The following is a 14,562-nucleotide window of genomic DNA, read 5'->3' on the forward strand; positions in this document are numbered from 1 at the left end:
AAATGTATCCATTGATTTACAGATGTCTGATTTCCCATGTAAGTCTATTGGAAAAAGTTTTTTGGGGGGCATCAAGTGACGGTGTAATTACACTGTTTGGCAACTACACAAATTGGCTTCAAAGCCCAGCGTGCTTCCTGGGGGCCTGGTTAACAATGGCAAGAAGAGAGCTTGAGTTACAGGAGTGAAAAAATTGAATTTCCCCTCAGAGGGATTAATAAAGTATATAAAAATTTAAAAAATGATGCGTTCAAGCTCTTTTAGCTAAAATAGAGTAAAAATTATAATGTTCTTATAATGTGTTCAAATGTAAATTGCAAAATGTAGTTTGGGTGAGAAACTTGAATAAATACAGCTGTTTGAAGGAGAGACTTGTTGATGTTTTCACAGAAATATAAAGAAAGGGAATTATGATATATACAGTATGTCTCATGTGAAAGACGGTCACTTTAAAGGTTGTTTCAGAAACATTTGTGTTTATTCAAAGATAGTGTGATGAAGGACTGACTGACTTTACAACAGTTCAGTTAGTTTTTTTTATTATGAAGACTTCTTTGTTTCCCTGGCACAAGAAGGGGAATAAATAACAACAAAAACAAAATAAACAACATAAAAACATTGATTATCAGTATTTGCTACTGGCCCAATTGTTATTTTAAACACTGGCATCAGTATCGGCCCAGAATTTCACAATTGGTACATCCCTATTTAATATATAGAACTATACATATATGTTTATATATACACGTTCCTATAATCACTATAACTCTTATTATACTGCACTATAGTGAGGAAAGTTGTGACAAAGATAGGAACAAAAGCAGCCAAGTTGAATTTGAATGATCAAGGCCATTAACTGCATGTTTTTCCACAAATGTTTCTTATTAGTTTCATTAGATGTGTGGGTTTAAGTGCCACACTTTTACATTAGACACAAGGCTTTTGTGCTGTATGAACAGTAAACCTGATGGCAAGATAGTCATCGTCTTGGATTTGACTGATGATAATCGCCAGTTGTATGATGTCTGTCCATCTTGAACTTGACATTGAAATAACAAATTAAATCAAGCACTGGACATCTTTCTTTGTGTTCACCTGTATGATGTAAGATAGCCTTATCAAATTCATTTGTCCTCAAACAGACTACCCTTTAACCCTTTAAAGTACAATATAAAGTAATCTGTCACCTTCAAATAGTCCCCAACAAAATTGTCAATATCCAACACACAAAAAAAATAATTCTGTTTTATTCATCAATGTATTGTAGCTACCATGACAGTCAAAAATAGTTCCAAACAATTGCATCCCTTTCTGCATACCCATTCAGTCTCTCATTTTGAGGGAATGTCAGCATTTGGTCTTGGTTTCCAACAGGCTCAGGTGCTTAACCATCATCATGTGAAGCACAATACATGCAAGTATTACGTTGCATGCTTTCTGAGGCCCTACTCCCAGATAATTAAGGCATGCAAAAGGCCTCTTAAGAACTCCATTCAATCGCTCAATAGCACATCTGGTTTTGCAACGGACAGTATTGTAGCGGGCCTGACCAGGAGTGCTTGGTGCAATAAAAGGGGTCATCAGTCTTGGCAGGAGTGGATAGGCACTGTCTCCTAAGATAATGCCATCTGGTTGGTTGTTTTGAAGCTCTCTGTATAGAACATTTTCCCTCAGGTTGTGCACATCATGGACAGACCTGGGCCACTTCACAACACTGTTAGTAATGATGGTCAGCATCGCCCACAAGCTGGATGCTGTGCCTCCCTTTTCGGCTGATGTACTCCCACTCCCTTTCATGAGGTGCTTGTGTACGCACATGAGTGCAGTTAATAACCCTAATAGTACTGGGCATGTTCCCCAACTGAAAAAACTTGCACTTGCTCTGGGCAGTGCCACCTCTTGGAAATGACACAAACTGATTCACAAGGCGGGCCAGTGCAGCTGACACAGCTTTCATCATCACTCAGACGATTTGTCCACTCCCAAAATGTCACCAACAACTTGAAAGAAAGACCCAGATGCATAGAAGTGCAGAGCAAGACTGACTTCTTTGGGTTCTTCCTTGAAGTTTTGGTCTGACAAGATCTGCAGTGTATTTAATATCAGCAATGCCAAAGCGAAACCTAGCATATAGTTCTTTGGTGGTATATTGCTCTGGTTGGACGTTCAACAAACACCTTTTGACGATAACCTCTCCTACCAAAATGTTTACGGCTATGGACAACACCTGATTTGCTGATCAGCTGATTGCTGATTTGCTTTAGCTTGTGTTCCAATCATTGAACCAATCATACCAAAGTCCTATAAATTCAGCTTTTAAAGAAAAGAAGACATGAAACCATGGACTCAAAGGGATCTGATTTCACTGCAGCAGAAACCCAGGCACTGCTGGAGGGTGTCAGGAACCATTATGATGTAATTTTAGGACAGTTTAACTAGAGGTCGGCCGATCAATTGGCCAGCCAATTAATCGGGCAGATCTAACGCCATTTTGAGGTAATCGGCTTAGGCCAATCCCTGTGCTCACGAGGCCGATGACCAGAAGAGAAGCCTTAAAACAGTGTGTAACTGTTGCACAATGTTGGTGTTCTTGAACGTGCCCTTAACACTGATGTCGTAGGCTACACACAGGTGCAGCAGAGCAGACTGTTTCTCCATCTCTCATCTCTCCGTTATTCATGTGTAGTGTTGGTGCTGCGATCATAAACAGACTGGAATACCGAGCAACTCACGCCAGTCAAACGTAACTGAAGGCTGTGTGCATCTCCGACATGTTGACAAGTAGCATTGGTGTTTGCATTGTATTAGAAAATTCACTGGAGACGGTGAAAGCAACATGCAACAAGTGCCTGTGAGGTGTGGGATAGAGGGCTGCATTGGGATTGGGTACCGCCGGGTCCCGCAGGAGTGAGCGGTTTTGCTTTGCTGAGGGCGGGAACGGGCAGTTAAAAAACACTGCGGGATCGGAATGTAGCCTGTAGCGACAGGATGGAGTTAACAAATGATGTGGAAAAGAAGCTCGAACAAGGTCTGAAGGCGCACTGAGCCCTCTACTTCCAAGCGCGCTCAAAGCTGGCGCGTTTCATCTTCAGTATCCCCACATCCAGTGCGCCTTCAGAGCGGGCCTTTAGTGTCTGTGGGCGCATCTTGGAAGAGAGACGCACAGGACTAGGACTGCAGTCGGTCAGCAACATTCTCTTCCTCCACAGCAATATTATGGCCAAGTGATTCATTTGTTAAATGCATTCGTTTCATTCATTAACTTTGTTTATTTTATGTTATTTATTAGTGTTATTTGAGCCACTCACAGCCTACTCTCGTTGCTATTTGTTAATTACATAAAGAGGCGTGATGATGCCGGTGTTATTGAGCATAGGCTTTATTTTTATCTCAATAATGTTTCTTATTCAGGTCACTCTTAGAAAAGAGACCTTAACCTCAATCACTGCGTGATTATATAAAGGTAGAAAAATAAATAAAATACAGAGGAGGAGAATAGAATATTAAACAGCCTTTATGTCATTAAAAACTAAATGAAAACAACGAAATAGGAGCGCTATTCCCGACCAGTGCGTCAAAAAAGACATGCAGGCCAGGGAAACGAAACAAACAACCCGATGAATCTCTTTATTAATAGCCTATAAAATTACGAGTTTTCTCCTGCGCGACGGGAGAAGACACAAAATCAATGCATGTCTATTATTGTGCGGGCATAAATTCTCAGAGTTTTGCGGGAGTGGGCAGGAGTGGACATACACATTGCAGGTGCGGGCGGGAGTGTAACATACACGTTGCGGTTGCGGGCGGTAATGGTCAGAAATTCAGCGGGAGCGGGATGAAGAAAACAGTCCCGCGCAGGGCTCTAGTATGGGGCTAACGTTTGCTAATCAGAGAAGCACCACGGGTACTCGTATAACAAGTTCGAGTTGCTTTTAAATGCACATTCACCGTCTCCAGTGCATTTTCTATTTGCCTATACTGAACAAAAATATAATCGGCTAAGTGCGAGGAGTTCTCCATTATTCACGTGTAGAATTGGCGATGCAGTCATCATAAAGGGGCTGGAATACCTTGTCTACATGCTGGTGATACACACAGCCTTCAGTTGCGTTTGACTGGCGTGAGTTGCTCGGTATTCCAGTATGTTTATGATCGTAGCACCCAGGGGCGAAAATCCCATTTCATAGTTGGAGGGGACAATAAACAGTAAAATTTTAGAGAATAATTCCAGGGGGGGGACAAAGAAAAAAAGTTGTAGCCTGTCTTTTATACAGCATCTTTTACCACAATTTGACGCTTTAATCTTCTCTCTATCTCTCCAACAGGCAGGCATAGGACCTTTCTTAGCACTGGCTGAGTCCACCTACACATGTACAGATTTAAAACAAAATGATTGAAATCAAATTACTTATGAGAAATGGCTTAACAACTAAACATTTCCTGCAATTAAACTGGTATACTGGTTTATAAACAATGTGCTGTGAGATCTGCCGCTGCGCACCTCACAACTGTGCGTAATAGTCGCACGTAATGACCGCTTCTCATCGGTTAAACTGCACGTCTCTAATGTTTGTCTCACTGACAGGTGGAGAGCCTACAGACAGGTACCCATTAGCTATGAGCCGCTCCGCCACTGACTGCTTTTGTCCTGTCCTCTCCCTCTTCTTTCTCTCCTGTCCTCTCTGACTATCACTAAACTCTGAGCTTAATCATTAGCTTTTAGCTTAGCAGCACTCGTAATTGAGTAGGCTTTTGAACAGTGCAGGTGAAATGATGCAGACAGTTTAGATTATCAGCTTGGGCCTGGGGCTTGTTGTAACAGTAAATGGTAGGGTTGGGAACGATTAACCGATACAACTGGATATCCGGTTTGACAAGCGAGAGATACGGCATGTCGGTAGCAGCCTCCTCAATCGATACGAATCAGCCATGAATCCTTAGATGAATCGATTGTAGAGTCATGGATTCGGGTATCGTGAGACTAGCAATCGGCTGACTGGCTTTAACAGTTTGCATCTTGAAAACAACGCGAGAGTCGGCCCGGCGGCATGCTCTGTAGCAGGCATTACTGACAACGATAATGGATCAGCGCCAGCTTGACCGGTGGAGCTGAGGAACAGAAGCTAATGCTGGTTGGATAAACCAGGGAGCAGCCAAGCCGCAGCAGAAACTAAAGGCGAATCCTGCCGATTGTGGGTTGAACGCGGGGTCACAGACACAGACAGAAATCCGTATTCCTGTCAAATACAGCGGCGCATGATAACGGTTTACCGGCCGGCGACCGAGAAGTCAGGTCCAAGAAGTCTTCGTCGGTGTCATGACTGCCCTAAAATACCAGCCAAGCCCTGGCAGCACACAGCTATGTGATGTGTGAGAGGAGAAACGAGCAGTTCAGATTTCCACAAACCTCAGCGCACTTTAGGGACTGTTCTTTACTTGTCAGGGGAGGAGGGTGGCTGGTTGATTTTTATTTTATTTACTTATTTTATTTTGATTCCCCCTTATGTTAATCACTTATTGATGCTGTTTTTGAAGTATGAATAAGTCAGTAAGTAATTTATTCCATTGAAATATCATTGATGTATTATAGAAAAGTGATTCATCTTTTTATAAATGACGGAGTGTAGCAAACACAGAGAAATAGTCTGACATGCTGTCAGTGATTAGCTGCTAGTCATCACAGTCCATGATATCAACTGTTAACAGGAGATGTCAGATTCTGCCCCTACATTGCATGTTATTATTTTATTCTACTTTATGTTTATATTGTACAGCGTTATAATAAACTTTATTCCAGACTCAAGTCCATATAAGATACAAAAACACAGACAATACCATAAAAACAACACAACAAGTAGGTTTAAAACACTTAAATTTTACTTAAAGTTCACTTCACTTAAAGTTTAAAACTTCTTCTCATTTTTATATTGATCCCATCCAACAAAATGATGTTTATTCAGCAAGTCTTTTTTTGGTCCATGTCTAAAAATAAATACATTTGACATGTGATTTTGTTGTTGTTTGTCTTTTTATTTTATTTTTGCCAGTGCCATCCAGCAACAATGCTTGGGGATGTGGTATTTCACAAATTTGAAAATACTGTAAGAATGTCACTTTTATAGAATTGGCTTCTTTATTTTATAATGTATGATTAATGTCTACATCAACAAATATTAGCCATAGAATCGCATCGAATCGTATTGTTCCTACACTGTAGCAAACTGTATCGAATCGTTCTGTATTAAAAATATATCGTTTTTGAATCATATCGTAACCCGTGTATCTAGATACGTATCGAATCGTCTATCACAGAGAGATTCCCAACCCTAGTAAATGTGATGCATTGTAACTTGTGTAAGTTAAACTGTGTCTGTGTGAGTGTACATCTTGCCCCGCGATGAGCGATGTGGGCAGCCGGGTCCAGCCACATGGTGCTACTGCTGCCAAGTAGCTACTAACGGCTGCTAACCCCGCCTGTCGGAAAGAGTGTGGGATATCCCACTACTAGGAATGGGAGGGGGGGGACTAAATCTTATAAGATTTAAATAGCACATTATTGCACAATTATAATGAGCACCGCTTGTGCTTTCAATAAATACTACTGCATTGTTCAAAAATTATTAATTGTATCTCAAATTATTCTAGGGGGGGACATGTCCCTCCTGTCCCCCCCAGGATTTCCACCCCTGCTAGCACCAACACTACACGTGAATGATGGAGAGAGGAGAGACGGAGAAACAGTCTGCTCTGCTGCACTTGTGTGTAGCCTCCTCTCTTTGAGCTGAATAAGACGCTGACGTCAGTGTTAAGGGCACGTTCAAGAACACCAACATTGTGCAACAGTTTAACACTGTCTTAAGGTTTCTCTTCTGGTCAGCGTTCGTCTATTTCTGTTTGGATGTCATGGCAACAGTGCAGTAGTGTATAAGACAGATTCAGTGCAAATATTAGCAGCAGTAACAACAGAATAGTGAGTGAACATTAACCCTGTGCAAGTTTTAGCATCAGAACAATGGAGAACATATTGGCACAGTAACGGAATAGTGAAGGTATTTATAAGTTTCCCAGTTCCCATTCCCAGTGATTACCAAAAACCCATTTAACTAATTTGGTAACTGCAACACAAGCATGCTCATGTTATGAGAGAGGGAGGGACAGAGGGAGAGAGTGGGAGGGACAGAGGGGGAGAGAAAGAAGATGGGAGGGAGAGAGGGGGAGAGAAAGAGGGTGGGAGGGAGAGAGGAGGAGAGAGAAAGAGGGTGTTTTTTTTGTTTTTTTTAACCAAGTTTATACAGTAATTTCTGTAAATGTTTTCTCAGTGATGCTGCTGTCAGCTGATAATGCTGCTGTTAAGGTGCACTAAAACACTAAGTGTTTCTTTTATTTAGTCAATTACAAGAACTTTTTTTTTTTTTTTTTTAAATTTAATTTTATATACTTTATTAATCCCCGAGGGGAAATTCAATTTTTCATTCTGTTGTCAATTACACACAGGTCCGAACACACACATGCACAAACTGGATCTATACATGCACTAAGTGGAGAGATGTCAGAGTGGGCTGCCCATGACAGGCGCTCTGAGCAGTTGGGGGGTTCGGTGCCTTGCTCAGGGGCACCTCGGCAGTTCCCAGGAGGTGAACTGGCACCTCTCCAGCTACCAGTCCACGCTCCATATTTCTGGTCCGGACGGGGACTTGAACAGGCGACCCTCCGGTTCCCAACCCAAGTCCCTATGGACTGAGCTACTGCCGCCCCATTCAATAAATGTTAACATTTAGGTTAAAAATTGTGTCATCTGTTATCATATTCAGTCCTAGATCCAAAAGCACAATTCAGGAGGCAGAGAGCAGGTGAAGCCTGGGCTTGAGGCGAGGAACGACAAAATATTGTATTTTATCAGATGGGGGAGAAAAAAGTGATATCGGCCTTATATCAGCCATCGGCCGCCCTGCTCTCTCTCAATATCGGCATCGGCATGATCGGCATGATCGGCATGATCGGCCTGAAGGCCATATCGGTCAACCTATAGTTTTAACTCTACTAAGGATGGAGAACTGACTCACAAAATGAAACAAGACATCTGGGTTGAAATTACGCAAAATATGAATGCAATGGGCTAAGGTCACAGGAGGACAACAGAGCAAGTTAAATTCAGATGGAAGAATCTGAAGGCCAAGGCAACAAGGGACCATGCTGAAGCCAACAGGGAACAAAACTTACAAGAGAAGAGAATACACAGACATGGTCCTTGACATTATTGGAGGTGCAAACTCACAAGCTCTGCATGGGATTCAAGGTGTTGTAGGGGATGGTGAGCCCACAAATGCAGAGAAACTGAGCCAGAACCTTCAAATGAAGAGGACACATTCATTCTTGACCTCAGCCCTGTTGTTGTGGAAGGTGGATCATCAATGGTGGAGCCAGCAGCTACTGCCTCAGGAGCCAAGAAAAGAGGCTTTAAGAGTTCTTTGCCAAAGACAGATAATGATGATGCTTATATGACAATTTCACGTTTGACTTGTCAAACGTGAAATTGAAAGAGCAGGTGTACGGATTTGTCTGGCCAAGGAACAAATTACTCTTGCGCAACTACAGCAGACTAAAGCCAGACTTGAAATTCAGCTCCTTAAAGCACATCTACAAAATGCTGGTGTTGCGACAGCTGAAGAATTCTGAAGTCTTTATTTTTCTTTTTTGAAATTATTGGCTTTTTATGATTTAAAGGTTGATGTTTATTGGTTGTCGGGTCAGTGGACTGAATGTTAAAAAGAAATTTACCATCAGAGGTCTTCTTTGTAACGCTTCTTTCTAATTTTGAAATAAAAACACTTACTATTACCCCATGCTTGCTGATCTACCTGTTGTTCTCAATATTTGAAAAATGTTTCAATATTTTCAACTTGAATTATTGCATCCATATCATGACAAAGTAAGTGAGGTAAACATGGCTGGGGATATAATAATGGATTTATTGCTGATGAAATATTCCATGAAATAGCTGTTAACACACACAAAATTTTTGCACCCCCTGCATCCCAGTTAAACTACTGGTAATCTGGATTTATGTCATGACTGAATTAGAGTGATCCTATCCAGTTCTTTTTTGAACTGGGACAAAAGTAAGCTGAAATACGTGATCCATGAAAGGAAAAAATGGATTACCAAACCGGATCATTTTTATCTGGATTACACCTTTTGAACTACCCAGCCCAGAGGATTCACGATATGATATTATCATAATACTTAAATCACGATGTGTACTGTTGGGATATGCTGAGTATTGCGATAAAATAATTTGTAATTTGTTACCTTTTTTCAACTGTAAATTATGGCCCCGAAGGAAAACATCTGTTTTATCTAATCTACATTTTTCAGCGTGTTCATCTCACCTCACCTTAGCCATTTTTTGTAATAGCAAAATGTATCTTCTGGACTGAAAAAGCAATTGATTATATTATTCTAGTAGGCTACCTAAAGTTTAATTTGTGCTTGCAATATTTATAATCTGTATAATAAAACATAATGACACTTGGCACAGTCTGAAGATACAGTATTGCCACAAAATATATCACGATACTAAGCTCTATTGATTTACCAACCCCCCAAGGTTACCCTATGTTTGACAAATTGAAAGATCCACAGTGAAAAAGGCCTATACAGCTTTAGTTACACTACACATTTAATACCCTGGAACCACTGTTGTGCCTTCTCTCATTTCATTGGACCACTGTGGTCTGTGTGTCAGGTACTACAGTGAAAAACTCCAAATACTGCTTTGCAGTCGTATGCCTCCGTGAACCAGTCAAGTTGCACTAACAGTTTACATCCATGTCTGTGAAAACATGGATGCTTCACACACATCTTCTCCATGCAAGCACAGAAGATCTGTACAATCAACACAGTTTTAAGGTGGACCCCGAAGATTAGTGTCACCAATTCAGTATCTGACCAAATGTCTCTCCTTCTGTTCCTGAGATATGATATCGCATAATGGCCCAAAAAAGTGTTTTATGCTGTCATAGTGAAGTTGATCTTTGACCTTTTGGATATAAAATGTCACCTCTCTATCATTATATCCTGTTAGACGTTGGTGTGGAATTTCATCATAATCAACATAAGAATTATTGAGTTATGGCCAAAAACATGTTTTGTGAAGCCACAAAGACCTTGACCTTTGACCTACAACCACAAATTTCCACTCAGTTCATTCTTGAGTCTAAGTCAAATCAAATCAAATCAAACTTTATTTGTATAGCATTTTTCATACATTAAAAATGCAGCACAAAGTGCTTCACAGAATAAAAACATACAATGAAAATACTGCATACATATTGAAAACCCGCCCCTCCCACCCCCACATATAAACACGCACGCACGCACGCACACACACACACACACACACACACACACACACACACACACACACACACAGACAGACAGACACACAGACACACAGACACACACACACACTCAATATAGTCAATATAGTAAAATGGCTGGGCACTGATGAACCAGGTGAAGAAAGAACCACCTATGGGGAGCTCATCCACACTGAGAGGTGTCACAGCCTACGGCCACAGGGAGCGCCGCCACAGAGACCACCCTGACCCAGACAGACCGGGGTAGACTCCACACATGGTGCAGAGCCTCCCAGTCCTCCGGACATGAGGGATCTCCAGGATGACGTCCCCACGGGCCAACTGGACACAGCTCTCAGTGTGGAGGCACCCCATGAGGAAACACTGGAGCTAGAAAAGACTAAAAGACTAAACGACTAAAAGGCAAAATGATGAGATAAAACAAGTATGAGATAAAATAATGATAAAATGCATAAAAATGTAAGGATTTAGAAAAAATTAAAGATTTAAAGATTAAAATAATATTAATAATAAATAAATAAATGAAGATTTAGAAATTTAATAATAATAAAATGCATAAAGATTTAAAAATAAATCATTTAAAAGCATCAGAAATTAAAATATCATATAATGGAAAAATTAAAAGTGTAAAAGGAATCAGTTAAAAGCCAAACTAAAAAGGTGAGTCTTGAGTCTCCTTTTAAAAACATCAACAGTCTCTGCAGGCCGTGATGCTCTCTGGCAGGCTATTCCATAAGTGAGGGCCATAATGGCTAAATGCAGCCTCCCGGTGGGTTTTTGTTCTATCTTTTGGAACAGTTAAAAGGCCAGTGCCAGAGGACCTCAGGAGCCGCGAGGGTTGATATGATAAAAGCAGGTCAGATAAAAAAAGATTGCCCAAGACCGTTAAGACATTACAAGAATGGGACAGACAGGCAGGTGGAGGGATAACCTGAAAAATATGGCTCCTCCAGCTATAGCTATCGCCAGCGTGGAGGCATAAATCAAGTCACACACAGGTACTGTTTTACATGATTCCTAACAGGTAAGCTCTAAAGCCATTTTCCTCAATATCTGTCTGCCAGCTATGTCTGTATTAATCAGTAGCCAAAAGTGATGCAGAGCCAGCATACCTGGTAGTCCAGCATGGTGAATGAGGGGAGACACTCCAGGATGCGAGACTCAAAGAAATATGGGAAGATCCATATCATGGGCATGTCAGCATTGCTGCAGTCTGCACAAAGAAACCAAAAAAATAGATGTTAGCTTCAAACACTGCAACACTGGCTCTTCTTCTAAAACACACTCAAAGTAGTAGAATCAAAAATTCTGTATTTTACGTATATGTTGGTATGAGAGGCTTAAACTGCAGAAATCAATATGTATATATGGACAATGGATAAAGTGACTATGTGTAATGCGAAAAGGGTCACTTGTAGTGACAAAGTCATACACAATTATTACCTGACTCTAGGCAGTAATGTAATGTAATGATAATGTAAACAACACATTATCACACTACCGGCTTCATACAGTACAGGCCAAAAGTTTGGACACACCTTCTCATTCAATGCGTTTTCTTTATTTTCATGACTATTTACATTGTAGATTCTCACTGAAGGCATCAAAACTATGAATGAACACATGTGGAGTTATGTACTTAACAAAAATGTGAAATAACTGAAAACATGTTTTATATTCTAGTTTCTTCAAAATAGCCACCCTTTGCTCTGATTACTGCTTTGCACACTCTTGGCATTCTCTCCATGAGCTTCAAGAGGTAGTCACCTGAAATGGTTTCCACTTCACAGGTGTGCCTTATCAGGGTTAATTAGTGGAATTTCTTGCTTTATCAATGGGGTTGGGACCATCAGTTGTGTTGTGCACAAGTCAGGTTAATACACAGCCGACAGCCCTATTGGACAACTGTTAAAATTCATATTATGGCAAGAACCAATCAGCTAACTAAAGAAAAACGAGTGGCCATCATTACTTTAAGAAATGAAAGTCAGTCAGTCCGGAAAATTGCAAAAACTTTAAATGTGTCCCCAAGTGGAGTCGCAAAAACCATCAAGCGCTTTGCAAGAGGATAAAACATCAAACTCCACAGTGACACTGACCTGAGCTTTGCAGCTTCCCCCATGTCTGTGAAATTAGAGAGAAACTATTAGCCAGAGGCTTCACTAGGCCACCAAACGGAGGGTCAACCACCATCACCACCTTCTGCCCGTCGCACTCAGTGAGGAAGGCCTGAAGGACTGCGCTGGAAGCCTAACAAGAGACAATGCTTAATAGTGAACTGCAAATCAAACATATGAAACAGAAGTGTTTTTAAATCTTACCTCTCCATCAAAAAAGTGATGGTTGAACATGTTGTAGAGACAGAATTCATCCTGGCTGTAGAACTGAGCGTATCTGAAGCATCATGAAAAAAATTATATGTGTTATTCAGCATTCAACATTCAGACTACATTCATTGTGCAGTTGTGCTTCTGTTGTCCAATAAGAGCAGGCTCAAACACAAAGCAAGTCTAAACTTATCTATTGTACATACACACAAAGTCAGCAAACACAAAGTGAAGCCTGATGTGTGTATCCAGGTAACGAGGTTACAGAGAGTGTGCTGCAGGCTGAAGCTTGTAACGCAAGAACACACCCTCTGTGCACTTTTACCTGACACATTCTTTACAGACACAGACAGCAGAGACCACATAAAGAGACCTCAGGTAAGAAACACTAAGAAAACTATGTTTAGTAATGATAAAAGAGTAGTGTTTAGACTGTATTTGATAGTGCATTATGAATATTGTTGTTACAGCATGCAGAAGTCTAAAGATTGACTCTACAGTAAGGAGGGAACTGTCTCACTGAAAAAAAAAGTGTTTTGCAGCTGTATAAATGTGACATACGCCAAAATTGAATGCTGAAAATACAGAGAGTTATGAGAATGACATTGTTTTTTCGATGATTTTATCTTTAGTAAATCTGTGGAGAAAATGAGACCATGTCCTGGGCAGGGCTTTTGCAAAAAGCTTGGCATGGACTCAGATCAGGCAGGTTTCCACAGATTTTTCAAAAACCTGTAGGACTGGTTTCCTCTGCAAACACAGCTAAAGCAAATATACTGAAAAAGCTTTGGAAAGGAGGAAATCTGTCAGGTGGGGGTTTAAAATCTGTTTGTTGTGTTGTTCAGTCCTCAGAAATGGCAGAGAAAAAGGCATCATCTGTTGGTAATGGACAGTCCACAGTGGCTCAGTCAGGACAGAGTAGTCTTCCAGCACCCTCTGCAGGCACCCACAGTGTACTGCAGGACGGACTGAGCTTCACTCCATTGGACTCAAATGATGCCAGGGCTGTTCAGCCTTTCCCACGTTCTCCAAAACTACAGAAGAAGATAGCCAAAGCTGGACAGCCCTCTCAGGTAAACATAAGTGTGGTGAAGCACACTATTATATATCCATATCTATAAAGAACAATAAAAACTGAACTGATATAAAACAGGGCATCCAGGTGGTTAAAGAATAGACTTGAAAAATCATGAACCTCTCCTTTAAGAGAATTACACAAGGTACAATTTCAGTGAAATTTGATCCAATCAGCTTCTTTCACTTGTGCACTGTAATTTAGTCATTTTATGCTTTTTTTTTTTTTTTTACATTTTTGGCTGCTGCTTTATAACTGTCCATGTTCCAGATGGTTCTGGTAAAACAGAACCATCTGGAACATGAGGCCTGTTTCCACTTAAGAAGTTCCTGGTACTATTTGGAGGGCAGGAACTTTACAGGAACGTCCTCTCGCTCGGCCCTCTCAACCGCCGTAGTCTGGGGCTGTTAGTGGCCGTTTTGGTAAGGAACCGGAACCAGGGCGAGTGAGACAGGATCCGGAATTCAATAGATGCACCTTCCCGTCAAAATAAAATCACCAAGCGCATAAAAATGTGGTGAAACTTTTTAATTTAAAGAATATAATTTACAAGAAAAGCCCCAAGCCATTAAATTAATTGATTTTCCTAAACCCCTCATCACCCCAAATCGATGGTGCGCCAGAATTTAAAGTTTTACTTTGGTGAACACTTTTACTTTGGTGAATTTGGTGAATTCCGGATCCGCTCTCTAGACTGGAACCAGAATCGAGACAAAATTCAGAGTGAATAGAAACCAGGCTCTTCACTTTACATGAAGAGCCCTGGTGAAGCGAGGCTACA

The 14,562-nt window shown here is 40.9% G+C and overlaps 2 protein-coding genes across 7 annotated transcripts in view; one reads left to right on the top strand and one right to left on the bottom strand.

Moving 5' to 3' along the window:
- The window catches only part of zcchc4 (zinc finger, CCHC domain containing 4), a 59,239-nt gene that overhangs the window by 3,588 nt on the left and 41,089 nt on the right, over positions 1-14,562 (bottom strand). Inside the window, exons 6-9 of one of the 3 annotated variants that reach the window (XM_049568850.1) lie at positions 12,701-12,773; positions 12,479-12,503; positions 11,492-11,592; positions 8,276-8,434 (exon numbers count right to left, since the gene is read on the bottom strand). In XM_049568850.1, coding sequence (XP_049424807.1) covers positions 8,276-8,434; positions 11,492-11,592; positions 12,479-12,503; positions 12,701-12,773 — 358 coding nt within the window. Of the gene's footprint in view, positions 1-8,275; positions 8,435-11,491; positions 11,593-12,478; positions 12,630-12,700; positions 12,774-14,562 lie in introns of all 3 variants that reach the window. The other 2 variants (XM_049568849.1, XM_049568851.1) reach the window with 2 other exon arrangements.
- Positions 12,798-14,562, top strand: part of si:dkey-219e21.4 (E3 ubiquitin-protein ligase TRIM62) — a 39,922-nt gene continuing 38,157 nt past the window's right edge. The window contains exons 1-3 of one of the 4 annotated variants that reach the window (XM_049568873.1): positions 12,798-13,084; positions 13,339-13,411; positions 13,552-13,779. In XM_049568873.1, coding sequence (XP_049424830.1) covers positions 13,355-13,411; positions 13,552-13,779 — 285 coding nt within the window. In that variant the 5' untranslated portion in view covers positions 12,798-13,084; positions 13,339-13,354. Of the gene's footprint in view, positions 13,780-14,562 lie in introns of all 4 variants that reach the window. The other 3 variants (XM_049568871.1, XM_049568874.1, XM_049568870.1) reach the window with 3 other exon arrangements.

The sequence above is a fragment of the Epinephelus fuscoguttatus genome, linkage group LG23 (genome assembly GCF_011397635.1).
Source record: "Epinephelus fuscoguttatus linkage group LG23, E.fuscoguttatus.final_Chr_v1".
NCBI classification, from domain to species: Eukaryota; Metazoa; Chordata; class Actinopteri; order Perciformes; family Serranidae; genus Epinephelus; species Epinephelus fuscoguttatus.